The sequence below is a fragment of the Marmota marmota genome, unplaced genomic scaffold, assembly GCF_001458135.2.
Source record: "Marmota marmota marmota unplaced genomic scaffold, marMar, whole genome shotgun sequence".
Classification (NCBI taxonomy): domain Eukaryota; kingdom Metazoa; phylum Chordata; class Mammalia; order Rodentia; family Sciuridae; genus Marmota; species Marmota marmota.
The window spans coordinates 6878237-6904010 of NW_026000211.1; the positions used below are offsets into that span (position 1 = coordinate 6878237).

Consider the following 25774-nt stretch of genomic DNA (forward strand, 5'->3'; position numbering starts at 1 on the left):
ATATATATATGGCAGCTGGTAACAAATTATAGAGAACCTTACATTCCAACTTGTAAACCAGAGGTGTCCAAAACAAATATGATGTGCTGTGTATGTAATTTAAATTTTTCTAGAAGCCACATCTTTTAAAAAATTTAAACAGATAATATTTTACTCAATCTGAATATATATTTATCAATACCACTTTGACAGTCACTATAAAAATTAATAATGAGGCATTTCAGGTCCTTTCACTTCATTCAAAGTTTTAAAAATCCATATGTATTCACCACACACTCAACTCAGATTGATTACATTACAAATGCTCAATGGCCTCCTAGAGGCTATCCTATTGGCCAGATCAGTTGTAGACAATGGAGATACCCCGGGGGGTTTAATCAGCAGAATGGAAAGCTTTGGAACAATGAAGTTGGGAGTAGTGTTGGGGAGAGATTATAGGGGAGAAAGCTTACAGGCATAAAGGCTGGTTATGAAGTTGCTATCAGAACCAAGCGGACAGTTAGTTGTTTGGGGGCTGAACAAGGAGGACAATTGGCAGGAATGGCAAAGATGGGATGAAGGGGAGAAACCCGGAGTTGAGAGCTCACAAGACCTCATGATTGACTTACGTAGGAGGATAAAGGAGAGAAGAGTTGAAGATGGTGCTGTTAAGCTGGATGCAGTAAAATGAAATCACTGGTTTATCTCTGAATAGAAAAACTAAACATTCCCTCTGTGGTTCCTAATTTATCCTACTTGGTTACATAAACTAATTCTTGAATTCCTTTCTTACATATTAAAGAGTACCCAAAACACAATATACTACCATAAGTAAAAAACTAGGTAAATGTCTTTACTTCCCCCTCAGGGGCAAAAGATACACACGTATGTGTACACACACGCACACACACGCACGCACGCACAAGGGGCTGAGAATGCAGCTCAGTGGTAGAGTGCCTGCTCAGCATGTGCAAGGCCCTGGGCTGAATCTCAGGCAAAACACACACCCACCCACCCACCCACATACACATAAAATATATCATATATGTAATGTTTAGTAGCTTTATCTGTATAGATTTTAATTAATATTGATATGGACATTATATATTTGTATATAACCAATATCCATATTTATATAAAAGACAAAATTGCAAAATATTCATCAAGTATTGGTCTAAACTGTTATCTAGTCTCATAGCTCTTCAAAGGCACAGGCCAAGTCTTATTCACCTCTGTCTCCCCTCCCTAGGTGGGCATCCGCATCACAGTGGCCTCTGTATTAAGATCACTATGGGTTTACTGTGTTGAACTGACCACTGACCTACAGAACAAAACTGAACAGTTTTCTTCTTTTGAGAAAGGAAGGTATCCACCTTTAAAACTGTGATTAAAACATATCTAAAGAATTATGTCTGCAATGTTCACTTAACAAATGTTCAGTTAAACTTGGTTTCTCTATAAATTTTAACCAGTTCCTGAATTAACATCCCTGTTTAAGAATATCAGGGAAGAGTAAGTAAACAAAGAAAATCTGCTTTGCTTCCGACATACCACAGATTATTTTAGGAATGGATGGAAACTTTGAAGAGTCTCCAGATGTGATTCTGGGAGTTATCTCAAAAAGAGTTATCTGACCCATAAACATAACCAACCTCATTTTTGAAAGCATTAAATTAAGTGTGATATTGGAAAGCTGCATATAATTAGACAAAAAAAAAATGAACTGGGAGGGGGCGCTTAATGCTATTATAGGTGCACTAAGAGTACCACAGGCAATTATCTTTTTTGAATATTGTCATTCTAATCAAGAGACTGGGGAGAAAAGGACATACTAAGAAAATGTTTCCATTCTAAATTTCAGGAGAGGAACTCGGGTATCAATTAAGTAAACAAAAGCAGAATTGGAGGAATTATACTGGATAGTTCCGCTCATTAACTCAGGCATATTCACAAGGGCATGTGCCCCCAATCTTCCCCCATTTTGCCCCACCCCTGCCTCAGTGAGCAAGAAGACCCAGAGTGGAGGCCACACTTCCTTACCTCGGACAGGAGGTGCTGGATCACAACCGTCAAGGCTTCAAACTTGACGTTACCACAGGAAAGAAGCTGCTTGAGCTGCAGGATAAATCCACTCTGATTTTCACATTTTGTTTTATATCGAGCCAACTCCAGTGTTTTTTCCGAGGACAGTACATCTGGAGATGTCTGTGTCTGGATGCATGAACTTCGGGGATTCTTTTGTCTGCCCTTTTCAACTGTGAAAGGAATTAATACAGGCACAAGGATGTGTGAGGTTAACTTTTCTAATCACCAACACATGGGTTCAAAAACAACTTGATAAGCCGCAAAAATGCATTTATGTGATGTTTACACAAGGAACGCATATGGATGAGAATGGGGTTGATCAAAGATCTGGATGTTTAGAATTTGTAAATGCAGACTAAGGCTACAGTTGCTGACTTTTAAAGATTAGTTTGGATCTAGCAACCAAGAAACATGAAATTTGGTTGGAAAATAATGTTGGCTTCATAGCTTTCAATTTTGCAGTTAAATTGGTAGAGAAACCTGATAGTGACTACTATTCTGATTACATATGTTGAAAGAAAAACACAAATGACTGGACTTTAAAGATCTTTCCCTTCTCCTGTACATTTTGTACAAATGCCTCACCCTTGCCGTGCTGATGGCCCGGTCATTTCAAAGATTTATACTGCAGATGTGCCATTTCTGAGTCTCTAATAAGTCAGCACTTAATTGAAAATCTACTCACATTTTGCCCCTTTAAGTTCACTGTTAAGAAGAGATATGTGCTTGACCATACTATTCCATTTTCTACAAAAGGCGAGCTTCATTCTCCCCTCCCCCAGCAAGCAGCAATAAGGGTGGGTGAGGTATTTTTTTTAAAGCACTTGCTAACACTACAAATCCACCTAAGATGTCACACTAAGTGATTCTTCACTTCCTATGCCATCCTGCCCCGGGGAATAACTCTATTTTAAATGAAAAACTGTTCAGTTTGGAACCATTCCAAATGTCCCAGTCACTTTAAATAATCTAACAGAATTGGAAAAACAGGAAACAAGCAGCTTAGCTTCTTGAAATAAACAGGCCAAATGATCAAAACAAATCTAAATCTGAAGAAAAAAAAAAAGATACAAACAAATAAACGTTTCCTTATCCCGACAGACATTCTGTGGCATCTGCATTTTGTGGTAAACAAATTGAAGACAACTTCAAGCAGCAGCCAGTGATTATTTTCTCTTAAGTTTTCAGGGAGAAGCAAACCACTACTGTGATTGTTTGAAGGAAAATAAACAAAGCAACCTTGGTATTCATGTTCCAAGAACCAATGGCAAAATACTCAATATACTTTTCAAGTATAAAACAGAAAAAAGGCTCTTATTTTCTGTGGTTTCTGCACATGGTTAAACAACTCACATTTGTATCAATACTTAATAATCCTTAGTTCTAAAATACTAAAATATCCATTGTGTTTTATTAATACTTGAAGAGAAGGGGAAACTATCCACAATTCTTTACTGGTAATAGGCTTTTTTTTTTTTTTTTTTTTGATACTGGGGATATAACCCAGGGTGCATTGTTATGGAGCTATATCCCCACCCTTTTTTATTTTGACACAAGATCTAGCTAAATTACTGAGGCTGGTCTCAAGTTTGCAATCCTCCTGCCTCAGCCTCCCAAGTCCTTGGGATTGGTATGTGCCATTGTGCCTCACTATGGATAGTAGTTATTAAGTTGCTTATTAATAATATCCACTTTCCTAGCAGATGGAGAATATATCCAACTGATAGTGTCATATTATAGTCCAGAAGAACAAATTAGTCACTTATTATATAAATTAAACATAATACAAATATTTAACAACCTGTCAAAATATCTAAGAATAGTATTTCTTTATTTTATGTTATTTCCTAAATGTTCTAAGAAATTGTATTTGCCAGATAATATGTAATAATTGTGTTTTACAGGTTCAGTATTCTCACTTTCCCTTTCTTTTTTGAAATGGGGGCCTTACTACGTTTTCCAGGCTGGCCTCAAACTACTGGACTCAAGTGATCCTCCTACCTCAGCTTCCTGAGTAGCCAGGACTACAGAGGTGTGCTTTGACCCTGGCTTCCCTCTCTTTTTATCCTTCCAGTAACCTAGGTAGGGAAGGGAAGGCTCATGAATATAGAAGAACTTCCCTAGGTATAGACAGCCTCTGTGGGATTGTTTCAGTCAGAATCCTCCAGGCCTCTTAAGCAAGTCTCAGCTGTTCTCATATGCTTTGGAAAGTGGATTAGGTGTAGACATAACATTATATAAACAAAAATTAAAATTTTTGCAATAAACTTAACAAAATATTGTTTTAGTATATTCAGGTTAGATACAAGTTTATTCTCCTAATATCATTGTTCTGTGTCCCACCAATACTCACTCAAAAAAAATTTTTTTTTTTTGTACCAGGGATTGAACTCAGGGGCACTCGACCACTGAGCCACATTCCCAGCCCTATTTTCTCTTTTATTTAGAGACAGGGTCTCACTGAGTTGCTCAGCGCCTCACTTTTGCTGAGGCTGCTTTGAACTCACAATCCTCCTGCCTCAGCCTCCCCAGTCACTGGGATTACAGGCATGTGCCATCACTCCAGGCTTAAATTCATTTATTTTTGATAATTGCTTTATCATTTCTTGAGTTCTTAATAACATCTGATTCTCTTTCTAGAATTTCTCTCTCAACTATTATTATTTAACACGATATCAGTTTTAAAACTGCCAGATGACAATTATTTACAAAATCTGAAGGAACTTTTTAATATTAACATTTTTTGAGAAAATACTAAGATTCTTGCTTTTTTGCTTATAAATTTATGACAAATATTATAGAATACATACTAAAAATGTTTAACTTTTGAGATTAGGGAACAGGAACCAGAGAGGTAAAAGATGTCCTAAAGCTTTTTTTTTTTTTTTTAAACTTTTAAACCATAGGGTAAATGTATTACCTACTCAAAAGTTACATATAAAATCAAAATGTAAACATTATTTAAAAAAAAATGGTTAAATGAATTTTGAGCACTTTGTATTTAACACTTAGCCATCAAGAAGATATAATCTGTTCAGAATCCTTCTTGGGGAGTAGACAGGAATCTAAATAACAGGGTTTTATTAGGGACTTGGACTAGATTTATAATTAAGGAAGAAAGAACACACTGACATATTATTCTAAGAGAACATGTCTTCATTTGTCCACAGTGCCCTCTACCTGGAGTTAGAAAAGCATGCTGTGACCTCAATCTTCCGCTCCACATACTGTGCTCCCCAAGGACAAAACTGTACCACGTGGCAGCTGATGACCCACTTTGCATATCCTTCCCTCTCTTCTCACTCCCGGTTCAACTGAAGATCAGAGATGATGCAGAAATCTCTGATGATGCTCAAAGCTCTAAAGACTCAAATAAATAGGATTCTTCATAATACTGAAAAGCCACGGGTTTCCCTTAAATACTGTGGGATCTGTTATTTACATGAAGTTAAGGATAATATGAGCCAGACTTTGCCCTTCTATGCTTACATGCCCTTACATATTTATTGGGATGTGACTATTTTTTAAAAAACAGCTGCATTATCAAAATAAACTATTTTGTTTACTATATTATGTTCCAATTTCAAAGAATCAATTTAATAAGAAACCTTAAAATTAAATGTTAACTTCTACATCAATTCAGATTTCTCTCAACAAGACAATTGATTCAACTTTACATGGGATTCATTTTAATGAAAATGAAACCTCCATCACAAAAACACTTGAATCAAAGACATTTGCTCAATTGAAACAGCTGAATAATAACACTCTTTGCCATCTTTGTTCTTTCTGCTCAGAAACCCAGTGAACTGGTTTATTGTCTTAAGAAAGTACTTGGGCAAAGAGGAACAGGCCCATTTTTCAGATACTTTTTGAGAGAGACAGGTCGGTCATAGAGGAGGACACTTTCATCCTAAACAAGCCACACTTTTACTGAATCTGCTGGTTTTCCAAGTTATTAAAATCAGGTTGGACTCATGACTACTAAGAGAATTTGCCTTGGGTTCCATGAAACACAACACTAAATGCAGGATTCAATAATGTTAACTAGTTTCTGTACTTACTGAGCCACTCAATTACTCACCAACTGTTTACCAAAATCTACCATGATAGCATTGATAAGGTGCTGGTGAACCTGCCCTGGTGCCTCAGGGGCCAGGGAGGCATCATGGTGGTGGTGGTTGGGGGGGGGGGGGCAATGCTGCGTCTGAAGTAGGTCAATACCTGGGACCCTGCTGACACAGGTTTTCCCTAGTGTCATCCTCTTCAACTTTCAAACATCAACCTCCTTGTACAAAGGTGACAGGCACTGGGTAATATGTGCTTTCACTACATATTGCATTGAAAACTAGTGTTGTCTAATAAAATGTAGGTCATGAGTCTCTACCAGCCTGAGCAGACAGCCAATTCACTCCTTTCTGCCTTAATATGAACCTATGTGTCTAAAAGCCCCAATAGAGATACCCAATTTCTTTCAATCAGTGTTTCCTTAGCATTTGATGATGGGTGTTTATCATGAAAGCAAAGCATTAAAATGAGAATTACTGGAAAATATTTTCTAATAAAAGGGAGTATCAAACTATGAAATGGTCACCCAAATATCTACTGCTCTTTCTGTAAGTGTCTATGGGATTTACATGAAGTTAAGATAATATGAGCCAAACTGGTCCTTGCTCTCTGTTTAGCAGAGACAGAAATATGCCAATAGTGGCAACATGATTTGCTAATTAGGTACTAATCTATACAGTGTGGTGGGGGCACTAGCAGGGAAATGCCTAGATCTGGAGCAGAGTTCCCAGGGGCATAGTCCTTTAAGGACATTTGGCAGATAGACAGGCAGGCAGAGGACAGTCAGGGTAAGGGCATTTCAGGCAGGTAAAGCCAGCAAACACAAAGGCACAGGGGATGCCCTGGTATCATGACACAGGCAGCAATCCCAAAATTAAAGTAAAATGAAACTGCTGGAAACACACAGGGAAGACAGCATTTGCACCATGCAAGGTTTCATCTTGTAGGAAACAGAGAATGCTGAGCGGGGTCCTGGAGGTATGGAAAGGAAGACCTGAGGGAGCAAGACCAGAAGCAGAGAGGCTGGGAGGGAGGCTCAGAAGAGAAACTCCAGGGCCCCTGGTACTGAGAGCAGGCAGGAAAAGAGGAATTTGCTCCTGAGGGAGAAGAGGAGGACTGCGTGGCCAGCTGGATCAAGAGGCATCCAGGGTGAGTCACAGGTTTCCAGCTAGGAAATAACATCAGGAGGAGATTAGCAAGAGGAATGAGGGCGAGGGCAGAGAGGGGAAAGAGTTTGGGGTGGGATGTGAAGAAGAAGGTGTTAGGACATTCTCTATGCTCTGCTCTTGAGTCTCTAAAAACAATCTATTTTAATCTTACCTGCTTTCTAAATTTAATCAGCAGTCATATAATTTTTCCTAGGTGCAATTGGCTCCTTATTTCCCATTGTCTTGTAGATGGCCTCTAACCAACAAATATGAAGACTCATTCAGGTTGTAGCAATTTAACAATGAACCCATGGTAACTTGTATAACATTATCAAAACATTTTTTATTATTATTTGTGTTATAAATACTAGCTTAAATTTATATGAAACTTTCTAGTGTTCTTTTCATTATTTGTTTGCTCTGAAAAGTTAGTAATCATAATTTAGGAGACACATGTAACATTTTTCTATTCGTAGGTAGGTGTGGTATTTGCTTAATACGGACCAACACAGGTTCAGGAAAGTACTAGTGTTTAGAGTTTTAAAATTACCCAACCAAGAAATTCTTTAGAGAAAGGGGACTTTAGGAATCCTTAGTAGTTGTTTGTTTGTTTGTTTTTTCCCCCCTGTCTTGGGGATTGAATCTAGGGCATGCTAGGCAAGCACACTACCACTGAGCTATACCCCCAGATCATCATTTACATTTTTACTTTACTATATTGGTAGGATTTGTTGCCATGAGCTATATTATAGGTGTTAACAGTTTTGCTTTTTTGTTGTTGTTGTTTTTGTGTTAAAAGCTAAATTAGATTAGAAAATAGAAGGGAAATTCACATAAAAATTACTGTTTTGGGTTAATTATGCTTGTAAAATTTTTCTTGGAAGAAACCCAAATAGTCCAAAGTTGATCTTAAACATTTTCTATGTAGCTTGGCAGGAAGAAAGCTGGATTCTCATGTTCTTGCGTACCTAAAATAGACTAGCAATATCAAAAGAAGAACACAAATTCATTTCCTTCAGAAGTCCTGGAAGAAGGCACTGCCTCCCTCCATCAGATGGCTTTCTCAATAGCTTAAAGCCCATCTTACTGTGTTGACTTTTTGGATTTGTTTCCATCTTAAAAGGAACATACTATAAAGGCAGAAAACAACAAGAAATATGTGCAAGTAATAGAATTTTATATATATATATATTTTTTGGTGGCACTGGGGATTGAACCCAGGACCTAGTGCATGTGAGGCAAGCACTCTACCAACTGAGCTGTATCCCCAGCCCTAGAATTTTATATTAACATTAAATATTCCAAAGACAAAAGTATTTTCATTCCAATAATGTAACAATTTTATTAAGAATGTAAATTTTAATTTAAATCAGGAAACACATAATTGAGTTATGTTTATTCACATTGTATATTAAACTGAATAGGTCTTTTCTCAGAAAACAGTGCAAGTTATAGAGAACAATATGTTGGTTCAACACACTGCTATTTCATAAGATAGTAGCTACCTATCCTAGCTTTTCCCTTTATTATCATACTAATTATGGTTTCTCAGCCTAAAATATTCAACAGTAGCCTTCTTATACATCTATGTTCTTTGTTTCAAGATCATTTGGGCTCACCAATTTTATTAGGTACCTAAAAACATGCTTAGTATTATAAAGTCTGCTTATGCCAAGCATTTTTCATATTATTTTTTTATTTATTTACTTATTTTGGGGGCCAGGGATTGAACCCAGAGGCACTTAACCACTGAGCCACATCTCCAACCCTTTTTTCATATCTTAGAGACAGGATCTCAATAAGTTGCTTAGGCCCTTGCTAAATTGCTTAGCCAGCTTTGAATTCGAGATCCTCCTGACTCAGCCTCCTGAGCCACTGGGATTACAGACATGTGCCACTGTGCCCGGCTAAACCAAGCATTTTTTTTTTTTTAATTTCAACAACAGGACTAGGGTTGTGGCTCAGCGGTAGAGCACTTGCCTAGCAATGTGTGGGGCCCTGAGTTCGATCCTCAGCACCATGTAATAATAAATAAACAAAATAAAGGTATTGTGTCCAGCTATAACTAAAAAAAAAATTAAATATTTAAAAAAAATTCCAACAGCAATAACATGCATCAAAAAAGGATCCTTTTAAATTTAACACACGGATGAATACAGTACCAGAAACAATATTATCACCAGTAGGAACTGGTCCCAAAGTAAGAAGGGAAGTCTTCAAAACCTTTCTCCTTACAATTACTGCCTCCAGGGCCCTTTTTATTTTATGATTTCAAGTATTGTCTCTCCCGAATTTCACATCTGAGCTATCCATTTCAGGTGGTGTCACCACAGTGCCAACAAGGCCAGAACCCGTGGGTCATAACTCCACAGACACATATGGTACCCCCATGTCCCCAGACATGTTGCAATCATGTTTTTTTCTAACAGAACCTCCCCCCAAAAGCAGCATGGTTGAACCAAGACACATGCAGATATATAACCTGAGTGGGTAGGTTGGGGGGGGGCAAATACTCCAAAGTGGGTTAAAAGGGGGAAAAACCCCACACCTCATTATTGTGTATTAAAGACAACAGACTATCTTAGGAACTAAAATTAAAATAGCCAATTAAAACATCCAACATTAGAAATAGCTATCATACAGAAACAATAACAAAAAGAAAACAACATTCTTAAAATACTAACCAGTTAAGAGGGCAGTGCCTAGATCTCAGGTCACTAGTGAGCAATAGGAAAAAGGCAAACCTTGCACCCACAAGAAAGCTCTATTAGTCTTGATTCTCCCAAAAGTTATATAATTGCTCAGTTTATAGGGATCCTAATGTGCTAAAATAACCCAAAGTATTACCTAAGACAAATACAGAAAGATAATACTCAACATTAAATACATTTAAAATCATATCCATTGCTTCAAAATATGTGTTAGAGATAACAAAAAGTATAATACATATTATTCTATATACAGAATGATTCTCTATTAATGAAAATTCAACTACTGAAATATTTCAATTGTTCTAATTAAATTAGCATTTCCTATGTATAGTTTACCATATTCTTGTATTGTTACCTGATGAAAAACACTGCTATGCTCTTGAATCCAAATCCAAACCTTAATTTTTGGTTTAATTTCCATTTTTGTGTGCATGTAGATACATTAAAACACAACTCAGTGCAGTAAAACATTTTTTACCCATCTAAAACCTGTCAGATTAAGATGTATTGGCTCTCTCTCTTTCAACCTTCCCCCTACCCCACTCAGTACTAGGGATTGAACCCAGGGGTATTTTACCACTGAGCAACATCCCCAGGCCCTTTTAATTTTTTTTTTTTTAAAGGGTTCCACTAAGTTGCTTAGGGTATTGCTAAATTGCTGAGACTGGCCTTGAACTTGCAATCCTCCTCCCTTAGCCTCCTGAGTCACTGAGATTATAGGAGTGCATCACCATGCCCAGCTTCAACTTTGAACTTTAAAAAACTTACCAAAATATTGTTTATAATGAAAAGTCATTTAACACTTAACTGCTTTTTAAATTAGAATGCTGTAACTAGGAAAGGCAGACCCTCACATCATAGCAAAGCTATAGCTACAGGGGCGTCTGTCAATCTATGGCAATGTTTGTAGCATAATGCCATTTATAACACCATATCTTACTAAATTGCCCTTACACTTATGTATGTCAAGAGACCAGGAAAACTGTCAAGTCTGCTTCCAAGGAATCCAAAAAGAAGAATCTGGATTCACAGCAAGATAACAAAGAGGTGGTGGAAGGTTACATCTTTTATCTGTTACTCTTGAACTTGGGTCTTTGTGTTCTACAAATTATTAAATCTTATCTTTTTACAAATTGCAATACAGAGGCTGGAGTTGTAGCTCAGTGGTAGAGCACTTACCTCAAAAGTGTAAGGCACTGGTTCGATCCTAGTACCACATAAAAACAAATAAAAGCACTGAGTCCATATACAACTAAAAAAAAATTTTTTTTTAATTGCAATACATACAACGAAGCTATGTAGCTTCACTGATGTCTTCATTTTGTAGTGAGAGAAACAGAGTTGAAATTTAGTCACTACCACCTTAATAATGCATGGACAGAATAACCACCATAAATGCACTATTAATAAAATATTAATTGTATAAGTCACATCTAAAGTTGAGAACATTTTTTTCTCAATGTATTGTTTTATAATAAAAAAACTCACTTAAGTGAGCAAAGTCAAATGTTTCAAATTTTCTAATTAGTATTTGTGAAAACAGCAGCTTCAAAATTTACTTGAAATAAGTACAAATAGGTAATTACCAAAAAATTAATTTTAAACAGAAAAACAGACCTGTTGCAAGATTTGACTTGTTAAATAATATGTGCCCCTCATTTTCAAGTGGCCAATAATGGCTTCTGAGAAATAACTTTTACCATCTCTGGGGCAGAAACCATAAAACACACATCAAGTACTAGAGAGACTAGAAAAGTCAAAACATTCAATTTCCCAGCCTTCCTTGAAGGTAGACAGCCATGTGACTGGGAGCTAATCAATGAGATGCAAGCTTAAGGGACATGATATCACTCCCATCCCTATATATTTTTCTTCCTGTCCAAAGCAGCTATTGTGAGATCAAGAGGCCATAGTCATAAGGAAAGGACTAAGAGAAAAAGTAGAGATGTTGATCCTGACATTACTGATCTACTGAACATCATGATTCCTTTTTCTTAGGTGAGACAAATAAGCTACTTCTTAGTTAAGCTATTTTTTGCACCTAAAAGCAGTCCTACTTGACAGTTTAATAGTGAATACCAAATATAAGAATATAATTGGATGAAGTTCATCCTAATTAAACAAATTTATTCACATTCTGCCTGATCCTAATATACAGTCAAAATGCTTCTCTTCAAACTACTTTTAAGTACATGAAAATATTTTGTTCTAATAACACTTCTGCCCTTCAATACACATACACATCCACCACTCCTTTTTGCTCCTGCCATCACTTTTAATCTCACTAGCTCATCAAAAAGAATTTTTTACTTCTTACTGCAGTAAATTGACTTAAGTCAAAGAACATTAACTCTGAGGTTCCAATGACACTACTCATAATAATTAATACAAGTATTTCCAGCTTCACAGAAAAAATGAATTCTAAGTGGTGATGACTATTTCTACTTAGAAAATTCTCTTCCCCATACTGATTCATTATAAAATTGGAACTAATAGGCTGGGTAAAATTCTGAAATATACTGAGCTTAATGCTTGTAGCAAGAGATCATGCCAGCACTCTGAGTAGTCAGTGAAATCTCTTCTGCACTTCCCTGCCCCAGACATCTTCATCCATGCCCGACATGCTTCAACATCACAGGAGACTCCTGAAAAATTCTCTATTTCTCTTCTCACCCCTATTTAACCTGTATCCAACATCACACTTCATCAATGGTGTTGCTCAAAAACAGTATACCAAAGGGCCCAGCTCCCATGTTCTGACTGGGTGTCGATCCTCGCCATCCCCTCTTTCTCACCAGATTTTCTACTCAGGAAATACAATTCCTTTTTTTTTTTTTTTCCTTGAAAGAGGCACCCCCTCCATCACCTCCAGGCCATCACAAGCTATTTCCTCCATCTGGAATACTTTTAATTTCTCAGCTAATTCCCGAGGGGGCAACTTAAATGACATGGCTTCTTTATGAAGTCCTTGATGAGGGTAGCTCCACCTACTGAGAGCTGCCTGTGAGCCTGGTCCACACCCTACCACTGCACTGTCCCACCTGCCAGGTCTGACTCCTTCTGTTAAACTATGGGCTGGGTGGAGGTAGGGCCAATGTGGGACCTGGTCTTGTGCCTCGCACATAGAACACGTCTGACAGATATTTATGCAAAAGACTGATTTTAGTCCTGCAATGTGAAAAGACAGTGTACAAGCTGAGGGAGGACTGGTGGCACAGAACAAAAATAAAACCCTTCAGATAGCCCAGACTACATTTGGGCAGATGATAGGAAATTGTCAATATTTTTCCCTGTTTTTATTAATAAGAGGAGCAATTTCAAATACTTAAATGCCTGAACCAGGGTAGTGCCAGTGGGTAAAAACAAATAAGAGATTTCAGAGGATGAAGTCTTACATTCTTGTGATCAATTGGCTGTGGATAAATAAAGTTTGATAACCAGATAGGGGAGAAACATGGTGTCATGAACTAAATAGATGAATGAAGAATATTAGCTGAGCTTAGGAGGTAATTAGAAAAGACGAATTTTCAGATGCGGTGATATAACCAGGGTTTTAAAATCTACAGGCAGAAAATGCAGAAAATTTGAAGCTAAGGGGACCCTGGAAACATCTTAATTCAAGCCCTTTATTTTGCAGCCTTGTGAGGTTAGGTGATCAAGGCCATTCACTTAGTTACTGGTAGAACCAAAGCTCTGACCCAGGACTCTTGGAATCCAGGTCAACAGCACTGCCACTAAGGCAACCAACACCTCTTCCTTTACTAAGAATACAAACAAGTTACTGCCTTCAGATCATTTAAGAATAAATGCAATGGTTTCAATATACGTATCTGGGAGGATTTCTCCAACCTTAAAATGACATAATATGGATAAGCTCTTAAGACTCTTATTGGGAGTTAAGTAGAAATACATTTTCTACATAATTTTAAAATGTTTCTTCTACACAACTCTTTCTATATCATTTTTTTAAAAATGTCACTACCATTCCCTCGTTTTAACAGAATTATAACATTCAAAGTCAGAAAAACCTGAAAGTTGGAAATTCTAAACAGAGCTCCCAGGTTTTAGACCCATTTCTGCCACTTACTGTGTACCCTTGGGCAAGTTAATTCACTTTTCTGGGCCTTGGACTTCCTGGTGCAAAATAAGGTAGACTAGATCACTGCTATATATGCATTCTAAAAGCTATAACTGCAAGCAAATAAATTTTTGAAGATATTATTACAGAAATTTGGAAAATAAAATATATCTAAAAATCAATATTAACTAAACTTGGGTAATTAAAGCCTTGTCTCTTTTGCTCAGGTTTTCTTGGAAAGCTATTTGCTTCACAGAAGTACCACAATCACCTAAAAATGTCAACTAATAGCTGGTTAAATAAATTATGTTCCGCCAACAATGGCTATTATAGGACTATCACAAACAATGAGGCACCTGAGCATATATTAACATGTTTAATGTGTTAACATGAAACTCTGAGATATATTAATATTAAAACATCCTATAGGAGGCTGGGGTGTGACTCAGTACTTGCCTAGCCTACCTGAGGCCCGGGGTTTAATCCCCAGCACTGGGAGAGAAGAGGAAAAGAAAAAAAAAGTACAGAAGTTATATACTATGCTTCCAGTTCTGTATAACAAAAAAAGATATAAAAGCCCTATTTTTATACATTATCAATATATAGGTTTGCATATGATTATATGATTAGATTAGATTATATGATTAGAAAGTGAGAATAATACCCAAGGAACTATGAGGGTGGATGCTCTGTGGAGAGGACAAGGAGCCTGGGTTGGACAGAGCTCCACTCAGGACCCCAGAGCCTTCTGGAGACTGTTTCTCTTTTCAACCTGGTATATGGATTACAATACTTTTAAACTTGTTACAATTAAAAGCTATTTGGCATTATTCCAGATAAATTACTACAAATATAGAGCGCCCATTTATTGTTAATTTTCCCCACTTTTTAAAATTCATTTCAATTTTTATTTTTGAGGGGTGCTGGGGATTGATCCCAGGGCCTGAGGCTGAGCTACACTCCCAACCCCTCACCTTTTCATGTTTAAGGCTGAAGGAGTGAGAGGGGTACTGGGGCTGGGAGAGGAAAGGCCACTGTGTCCCTCGGAGCTCACCTCATTTACCTCCGGCCCTCAGCTCAGACCCAGAGGGAAAGACCGCCAAAGGCAAATGACAGGGCAAGGGGAGTTATGAAACCTGAGAAAGAGGTGTTGGAAAAGATGAGAATCATCCCACAGAGAAGGCAGATGCCTCTGGGAAAACTGTCAGCTGAAAAAAATCACCAGGGACAGAGCAAAGTGAAAAACAAGAGGACATGTCCTATCAAAGTCAACACCAACCAGCCCAAAACAAGGGGAAGAGCACCCTGGTCTTCACAGCCGAGAGCAACTTAACTGACCACAGCTGTAATTATCATCTGGCACAAGAGGCAGCAGCACCAGGCAACCAAATCCCCTGCAAGTGAGCTGGCAGGTTCACGTATGCCTAAAATACACACGGAGTTTATTTCCATCTTGGGCACAGAAAAGGAAATATCAGATGAGAACATAAACATCAGGGGCAGTATTCTGTGATTGCAAACCCTTTTTACTTAACAAGATTGGAAAACTAAATTTGGGGTTTGCTTGTTAGCTCCCCACAAATATCAGGATATTTCATTTCATAATTGTTTAGAACATAGAAATCTTTCAGGATATTAAAATAGCCTATCAATCTCAATGAGAAATGACAAAAATGAAGAATTACAGAAATCCTCTTATCTCCCTTTTTAATAAAAAGAGAAATGGTCTTTTTGATTTACTTGTGTTCCATTTCCAAAATCATCTGAAGTCAATTGTAATTTAATAGGTACTGGTTTTTACAAATTTGGTTGGTGGCAGAGAAAAGAGCCGGGAGCACCAAGGCAACGATTCTGCATCCCCTAAACACAAACAGAGCACATGTCCACTTGCAAACAAAGTGCAACACCAAGAAAAAACTGCTTATTTTCACCAATTCAGCTGACTTCTTTCATTAAAGAGAGCTCTATTTCCCTAATTATCTGTCTTCTTAAACATCTCTGATAAACATCTGCAAGTTAATCAAGATGTCCCCCATGCAACACTCAGCAGAGATCTTGGCAAGACTAACCTGTATGGAAAATAACAGTGCTCTTCCTAAACCCTGAAGGGAGTCGCAGATTTCGAAGCAATCCTTTGGCAGTCAGCCGGACGTGGATGGTGGATAAGGAGAATTTGGGTGACAACAACATGTCTTCAGAGCAGGTGGAAGGGTTTCACAGAAGAAGCTGCTTCCGTGGACTATCACATGCTGTCTTTTTAAATTCAGTACTCTTCGGGGCCAAGAGGCACAGCAGAGAAAACATGCCTACATAGCTAATGTCATTCCACCAGAGACTCACAAAAGGAAAAAAAAAACCAGCGCTAACCAAGGGTTCCTGGCTTCCGTTTTCACTCCCAGATGTTGTCAAAACAATGCTCTTCCTCTGAATAAGATCTCCTCTTAGCAAATTCAGAGGCCAGCAGCCGCTAAGTTACATCACACTGTGCCTGGGGTGGCCTGTGGTTCTCATCAGATGGGAAAGGGGAGGAGAAAGTGGGTGGTCTTAGGAGCTTTATGTAACAGCCAATGCTATCACAGGTCCTGTAACTACTTGGAAGATGGAGGGAAATTAACTACCTCATATACCTCGTGTTTATTTAGAAATTAGGAAAAAAGTAAGATTAATCTGTGTCCTGATTTAACATTTTAAAATTAGGAATATTCACACTAAGAACACTGGGCATTCCCACCCCGCCCCGCCCCATATTTTTACCTATGAACCTGATGCCTTGGGTAAAGAAAAAAGCAAAAACCGTCAAGCAACAAATGTTCTCAATCTTTAATAAAATTTCTATTCTACTATGCTAATGACAGAATGATGAAAGGTTTAGGTTCAACTTTAATTCTCATGTGCTTAGGACTTAAATAAAAATGAATAAAAGGCTAATGCAATTTCTTTACCAGGCATAACATAATAGTCCAGAGGAGCAGTCAACCAGACATGCAGTGCTATAGGAAATACACTTATTACATTGGTAAAGTATCAAGGTGGGGCTGGGGACACAGCTCAGTGGCAGAGCACCTGCTTAGCATGTGTGAGCCCCAGGTGGGGAAAAGCAACATAAGGTGATCTTTTACTGTGACCTTTTAGAGACTAGGAATGTGGTCAGAGAACAGCTTTACTGGTCCCTATTAATTTTATTTCAGCAGAGTGGTTTGTAAAAAGTACATTAAAATATGACAGCAAAAGTCAAAAGAAGTTGAAAGTTAAAGGTAGGATTAAGAAACACATGCAATATGCTCACTTAAAGTTCATTCTATAAAACCAAGGGTAGCCTGAACTCAATGTTACTTTTTTTCTTATTTTATTAGCTGTTGATGGACCTTTATTTACTTATTCATATGTGGTGTGAAATCCAAACCTAGTGCCTCACACTTGTTAGGCAAGCTCTCTACCACTGAGCCACTACCCCAGCCCTCAATGTTATTTTTTTTTTTTAAAGAGAGTGAGAGAGAGAGAGACAGAGAGAGAGACAGAGAGAGAGAGACAGAGAGAGAGAGAAGAGAGAGAGAGAGAGAGAGAGAGAGAGAGAGAGAGAAGAGAATTTTAAAATATTTTTTAGTTCTTGGCGGACACAACATCTTTGTATGTGGTGCTGAGGATCGAACCCGGGCCGCACGCGTGCCAGGCGAGCGCGCTACCGCTTGAGCCACATCCCCAGCCCCTCAATGTTATTTTTAATTAAAAAAAAAAAAAGCAATGTATAAAAATGATGGATGCCTGTTTCCAAGATTTCCTAAAAAATAAAGACTCAAAAAGAAATGGAGAAACTGGTAACTAGAAAACCCTAATACATGCTGTTAAAATAGAGAGGAAGCAATTATTCTTTTAGAAATTCTATAGAGCATCTAGGGTTTGAAGAGGGAAGAATACAGACAGGAAAGGAAATAATTAAACACTTCCTCCACTCTGTTCACTCAACACTCCACAGCCTGTCACATCAGAGGTCGTCAACAACAGAGACAGACCCACTGACTTGCCTCAGGTCACTGTGAGACAGAGACAACGTGTTCAGATGCACGCTGCATCTGTGGCAACTGAAGCACAAATAATCAAGGAATGCGGTGAAAAAAATGGACTTTTAGATGTTGTCTTTCTACTTTATCAGTTTATTTTTAAAAATCCAAATACTTTCTCCCAGATTCTGAATATTAAAAACATATCAAGCTGGGCATGGTGGCCCATGCCTGTAATCCCAGAAGCTTGGGAGGCTGAGGCAGGAGGATTGTGAGTTCAAAGCCAGCCTCAGCAACTTAGCGAGGCCCTAAGCAACTCAGCAAGGCCCTCTCTGTAAATCAAATATAAAAAAGGGCTGGGGATGTGGCCCAGTGGTTAAGCATCTCTGGGTTTAATCCACAGTCCTAAATAAATAAGTAACATGCCATGATTCTCTCCCTATACCTCCCCAAACTACGTAAAAGCCAATATACCAACCAGCATCAGAAGTATAAATAATCAAATTAAATATTGATATTAAAAATAGATATGCCACGGTCTTTATAATCGGAAATGTTTCTGCATTTTTTGGTGGTGGTGAGGCTTTGTTATTTGCTATTGGTAAATTATAAATCATCCCCGTCTTTAGCTTAGACTTCCCAAAAGAAGAAATCAGCAATTTAGTCACCGATTGGTCATATTCATTAAAATTTTTACTTGAACTGTCCTACATACTTTACCAGTAATGTTATTAATGATCTTTTTGAAACATCAGAGCAAGAAAATGCAGGAATAGATATAAATAATGCCAGTGAGAAGGAAAATTCAAAAGACGTTCTTGTTTGTATAAGAAAGCACGTACACACAAAAGCAGAGAAGCCTACTAGGTAGAGACCAAGAACTGCTCGGGCTGAGTTTCCATACTTTCCCAAACACAGTCTGCCTCCTGGTGGCCATCCAGCACAAGTGAGCCACAGCAATGGGGCTGCTATGCTCTCCATTAACAGGGATGCCAGGGGATGCCTTCAGACCACCAGGCTCCAGGCGCTCCTGCACACACAGCAGTCACTGCTCACTTAATAAACCGAGATATTTTAAGGTCTCAACTATTTTTAAAATACACACCTGCACATACATACATATATACACACATACTATATTATTTTAAACATACATATATACATACATACCCATATCAACACACACACCTCTGGGGGAGCAAAGTTTTTCAAAAATTTGTTCAAAAAAGTTCTTTGACTACTTTAATCAGTCAGCTCCTACCATTTCTACACTATCTACTACTGTTTCCGAAATTATATTTAAAATGGAAAAAATAGCTAAGAAAAGAAAGTGTCAGGTTTGTTAGTTTAGAAAGTCCTAATTTATTTAGGTGAACATGGTAAGGCTCACCACGGGCAGTAGTGGGGAAACAATCAAGAAAATTTGATGGTTAAGATGGGAACAGTTTGCAGTTATTACAGACTAAGTTTTTATGACTTACATTAAAATATGAGTTAGTATGTTACTATGAATTAGTAAGTAGAAAAGTAACACTAAGATTCAACATAGAATTTCAACTTAAAACAGATAAAGGATGAATATTGAAACAAATATATAAAAACATCAGCAATGCTTCAGGAAGTTTTAATTTTTGTTACACATTTCAATATTTTCCTTTTTTTATTCACAGACATTGGATGCAGGAAAAAAATTTTAAACATTAAAACAGTTTTGCAGAAAGTTTGCAAAATAAACAGTTTCTACAAATGACATAGATAAAGGAAAATAATTAAAGAAAACTGTATAAAGTCTGCAGTAAAGCTTAAACAACAGAAGAAGATAGCATGAGTGTTAGGTCAGTACATTGTAATATCACAATGTATGCAAACAACAGAAATCAAAATTGTATTGCATAAACTGTACTGTGGCAATGTGTGTCTGTTTTGTTTTGTTTTAAATCAGCAATTTAGAAAACAATGATCTCATGATTCTAGCATATGTTGCTCAAGGGGTTTAGATGCCAGGAAATGCATTCCAAATAAGACTGGGTTGTTGCTAATGATGGTAAAGAATCAGCTGACTAGTTCAGACACTGCAGCCTCTCTGTCCAGCCAACCTTCTTAACCTAATAGAACATCAGCCATAACATTCATCTCCTTATTTCCCCTAACACATAACACAAATTGCAACAATCTCTACCATAAAAAGTTCAGTTCTTTATTTCAGTTGTGGAATGCTCAACTCAAGGCCCAATATTTCCATAATGTCCTCTTCCTTAGGAGGAAAATATACTATACTGTAATTGTTTTACAAATTCACACAAAACAATAAAAAATTTAAACTACCCACCCATAAGATTATCAGATATTCAAGAACAGTGTAATTTCCTTTTCTGTAGTTACCCAAAATAAGAGCTTAATTTAAAAGCAGTATTTTATTTCATGCTTAACATTTGTTAAAAAAATGAACATGTGAGGGGTTTTATTTTAAACAAATTTAATTTTTAAAAATAAGATTTAACAGCCAGAGATATAGCTCAGTTGGTAGAGTGCTTGCCTTGCATGCACAAGGCCCTGGGTTCGAATTCCCAGCACCAAAAAAAAAATTATATCAGGCCACTCTGTATATCAGACCACTCTGTAACTGCTTAGTAAACTTATTAAAGTTTAATATTTGTCTTACCAAAGGATTAAATAACCCCCTACATTGTTAATTCGATGGCTTCAAGAAGATTATTAATAAAGTGTCAATAAACATAATTTAAACAACACCTGTAAAGACATTGAGGTTATTTTCAATTTGCCCCATTTTAAGCAATTTTGAAGAGCAGTAAGTAAATCAATCCTTTTCCTAGGATCTTTTCTGATAATGAAATTGCTAGGTAAAAGGCTTTGGCTATACACCAAAACTACTGTAATCTCTACAGCATGTAGGAGCAACTATTCATTATTTTCATTCAGTAGGTAAACTTCTTTCATGTTCCTTGGCCCTACATATTTCCTTTCTTTCCACTCATTTTTCCTTTTTGTTTGTGTATTTTCCTATTATTATTACAGTAAAACATTTAACCTGAGATTGAACCCAAGGGTGCTTAACCACTGAGACAGGGTCTTACTGAGTTGCTTAGGGCCTTGCTAAGTTGCTGATGCTGCCTTTGAACTTTAGATCCTCCTGCCTCAGCCTCCTGAGCTACTGGGATTACAGGCAGGCAGGCACCATTGCACCTGGCTCAACAAAATTTTAAGTTTACAATATCATACAATGTTGTCCAGCAGATCTCTAGATCTTTTTCATCTTGAACAACTGAAACTATCTATTCCCCTTGAAAAGCAACTTCTCATTTCCTGGCAACCACCTGCTAGTGCCCAGGACCTCCGTGCTGCATTATGCTTCTGTGATTAAGCACCCTGTGTAAGGGGAATCATGCATTTGCCCTGTGACTGACTTATTTCCACTCAGCATAATTTCCTCGAGGTTCATCCACATTGTTCCAAGGCCAGATTTTCTTCTTTTTTGAAAGCTGAACATTACAATGTCCACGTATACATTTTCTTTATCCTCATCCACTGATAGCCTTCAGATTGCTCCCACACCTTGACTACCATGAGTAATGCTGCAATGAATGTTTGAGGGTGACTTTCTCTTCCAGATCCTGATATTGTTTTATCACAGCCATGCTTCACAAATATCGTCTCCCGTTCTGCCTTTCATGCTACCGTTCCCTCTGGTCTGTGGAAAAGTCTTAGTGGTGTAGTCCCACTTGTCTAATTTCATTTTTGATGCCTGTGATTGTGGGGTCATACCAAGAAGCCATTACCAAGAACACGTCATGAGCTTTCGCCTCCTATGTTTTCACAGGAGGGCTTCATAGCTCTAAGACTTACATTTAAGTCTTTAATCCATTTTGAGTTATTTTTGTGCACGGTGTGAGACGAGGGTTTACTTTTTTCCTTTTGCGCGTGGGTATCATTTCCCCAGCACCATTTGTTGAAGAGACTATCATTTCCCCACTGTGTATTCTTGGCACATTTGTCAACCAACAGTTGACCATACATGCAGATTTATTTCTGGCTATTTTATTCCACTGTACTATATGCCTAACTTTATGTCAGACCATACTGTTTTAATAACTGTAGCTTGGTAATATATTTTGAAATCAGGAACTATGATGCCTTTAGCTTGTGGCAATTACAATTATGTAATTAAAATTACAATTACAAAACAATTATGATTGCTTTGGCCATTTTGGTTCTATATGGTTCCAAAGAAGTTTTAGGATTTTTTTTTCCCGTCTCTGTAAAGAAAACACCATCGGAATTTTAATGGGAATTGCATGGACTCTTGGTCTCTTTGGATAGTATGCCCATTTGGTGTTTATTGTGGAGTTGTCTATCTTGCTGATTTCAAAGAGCTCCACATAGAGTAAATAGGGTGCTGATATCTCAGTTTGTTCTTTGCTTATTTATAATGATTTTAACAGATGAGGAGCTTAAAACAGCTACATTTACTAATACAGTGTTAGTATTATAACAGTGTTCCCAGAAAGGCCTTTTCTACTCAAGACTACATTCTTAGTGCTTTTATTATTTTAACTTTTGTGTTTAAAACTAATCCCATCTGGAATACAGGTGAAGAAGAGATCTAGCTCCTTCTAAAAGGCAGTTATTGTATCAAGATTTACTAAACAATCCATTCCCCACCTACTTCCTAATTCAAAACAGCAAATTTATCATGTATCTAAATAGCATCTGCCTTTTTTTAATATTTAATTTTTAGAAGTACTTGGACACAATACCTTTATTTTACTTATTTTTATGTGGTACTAAGGATCAAACCCAGGCTAGATGAGAGCTCTACTGCTGAGCCACAACCCCAGCCCCGCATCTGCCTATTAAATATGAAAAGCACATGATTATAATCCTATGGCAACAGAGAGAGTGAGCCTCATCCAGGCACCACCTCATCAGAGCAGGGTTGCAACTTTAAACCACTTTCCAATACTTGGGAAAAGGAGCTACAAAAAGCCACCCTGCCATGTGCTACCTTGACTAAATGGGTATAGAAGGAAAAGTGCATGTGTATTTTCCAGGGCAGACACCCTGGCACCTGAGACTGACGATCTTGGGCAAAACAATCAGGGAGCAGAAGAAACAACTCAGATGCCTCTGGTGTCCCAGATAGCTTCCCTGTGTGGCAGAACCAACATCATAATATTATGCTGCGGTACATGCGATATCTTCCTTGTAAACAGTAAGCCAAGTTTATTTAGAGTCAATGTTGCCCAGAATCTTATAGCATCATAACCTTTAAATAAATTACAACAGCTAGACCCTATGAGAATGCCTCTTGAGTTTAAGAGGTCTTTCCTGCTGGCTTTATGGATTCAAAATAACCCAACTTCCTGGAAAAGAACTCTAAAAATAAGCCACTAGAAGTATAAGAGCCATGGAGAGCATGGTCATCACCATCCCTCACAGCAGAAGGAGCCACTGTCTGAGGACCTTGAATATAGAAATCCTACCTCTTCCAAGTTATTCCCATACTGGAAATTACTCCCTAAATATTCCCATATTGTGAAATGAGAAACGTGAGAATTGGAGCGGCTTAGCAACTTGCCTGAGGTCAGTATGCAAATAGAAAGTGTCAGGCCCAAGATTTACACCAGCACCCAGTGCCTCACAAGTTCACTCTCTTCCTGCTCTCCTGTATTATGGGAGAAGGGAATTCCTTCAAAATAATTGATTAAATACTAGACTAATTATGTAAAATTTTTACATATCAGTCAAAAAAATTTAAATAATATCCAGTGTTGATCAGGAGATGGTGAAGCCAGCACTCTCACATTGTCAATCATGGCACAAACTGACACAAAGCTTTTAGAAAACAACATTGTTATTTAAGTGGACTAACATATGTGTATGTTTACTGATGCTACTTTTAATAATCAATCACAAGAAAATTCTCCAAACTTTGAAAGTGCCAAGTGTAAAGCTGTTCATCGCAGAATCATTATGAATGAAATATAGAAGCACTCCAAGTATTCAAGAGCAGTTGCTAAATATTCCTACATATGTTGAATGTGACCTTCATTCAAAGTGATCACTGTGGCCAGGTGTGGTGGCACATGCCTGTATTCCCACAGGCTCAGGGGACTGAGGCAGGAGGACAGCTTCTGCAATTTAGAGAGGCCCTATGCAACTTAGTGAGACTCTGTCTCAAAATAAAAATTAAGAGGTGGGGATATGGCTCCATGGTTAAGTGCCCCTGGATTCAATCTCCAGTACCAGGGGGAAAAAATTGATCACTATGTATTAAGAAATAAAAATGATATTAAGCTATCTGAATTGTATTTTTAAAAAATCACAATAAAATAACCTGAAGGGTAATTTCTAAACCTCTGCTTGCTAAATTTCTTTGGAATCTGGCAAACTGCTATAGTTAAAGGTGATTATTTTCCTAAAATTAAAGGATATGAAGTTGGTCACCTGTAACTTTTGCCACTACTTGCTGTTCAGAAAAATAAAATGATCTCAAAGGTTTAGTACAAAGATTTAGTATAATGATTTAATACAATGGTTTTTATATCATCTAAAATGTAATGATTTGCCAGCAGAATATGAAGAAAGTCAGGGGGATCTGCTGTCACAAAATATCATGGTAGGGGGGCAAAAAAAAAGCCTTAGCAATTCACCCTTCCAGTTATATGGAAAAAGAAAACTATCATTGAAGAGGATTACCACCTAAAGTCATTGGCTACTGGGACACCACTTCTTAGCATCAAAGCTGTGCCTCCCAAAAATGACACGTGGAGACTTTTCCTCATTAGATTCATAATACCAGGTCAGTCTTAAGTCACAACACTAACAATCAAGTAGAAGAACCTAGAATAGTCATGTTTGTGATTTTAGGAAAATACATGGATGTACCACACAATCTAGATCAATGTCAACCTCTTAAAAGGATGATACTTCAATTAGAAAACTGATTAAAATTAAGTTAAAAATGTCAGTGGTTACTCAGTCAGGTGTTACACAACTCTGCCCATTTCTACTCCAAGGTCAAAGGCTTTGTCAAACAAGCCCACAGTACTTTCTATTTCTTTCCTCAGATAATCAGGCATAAATTTGCCATTCTGATAAACTCTGTCACTGAAATAAGGTACAATGTCAGTCCTACAACCTAACAAGGGAATAAGCCTGATGCTATAGCATTTCTCTATAGTAAATGAAGAATACATCGAGGGTTATAATCTACTATGTCTGAGAGAAATATTCTTATCATAGTTCATATGATCACAGAATTGAGACATGACTTAAGATTGTCTTTCTAAGCTTGATATTTAATATAGAGCAAAACAGGTGAATTAGATTAATTTAACTAGCCACTTCACTGTGCCACGTATCTACAACAGCACACAAAGCACAGAAAAGTCAAACACAATAATACTTAACAAAAGACTTGTTCAAAACTCATATTTTGAGAACTATAAAATATTTCAGAAATCAAAGAACACATAAGTGGAAAAACATCCTATATTCATGGATTAGAATACTTAATAGTGCTAAGATGCAGTAGTTTGCAAATTCATCTACAGATTCAATGCAATCTCTATCAAAATCCCAGCTGATTTCTTTACAGAAGTTGATAAGCTGGCCATAAAATTCATATGAAAATTCCAGGGGGACCCAAAAGAGCCAAAACAATCTTCAAAGAGAAGACAAGGTTGG

At 37.4% G+C, this 25774-nt stretch overlaps 1 protein-coding gene across 4 annotated transcripts in view; it reads right to left on the reverse strand.

The window, feature by feature from the left end:
* Positions 1-25774, reverse strand: part of Mtus1 (microtubule associated scaffold protein 1) — a 143834-nt gene that overhangs the window by 31788 nt on the left and 86272 nt on the right. For 3 of the 4 annotated variants that reach the window (XM_048791827.1, XM_015486065.2, XM_015486064.2), the window contains exon 7: positions 2020-2234. In XM_048791827.1, the coding sequence (XP_048647784.1) occupies positions 2020-2234 (215 nt within the window). Of the gene's footprint in view, positions 1-2019; positions 2235-16138; positions 16551-25774 lie in introns of those variants that run through there. The other variant, XM_015486066.2, reaches the window with a different exon arrangement.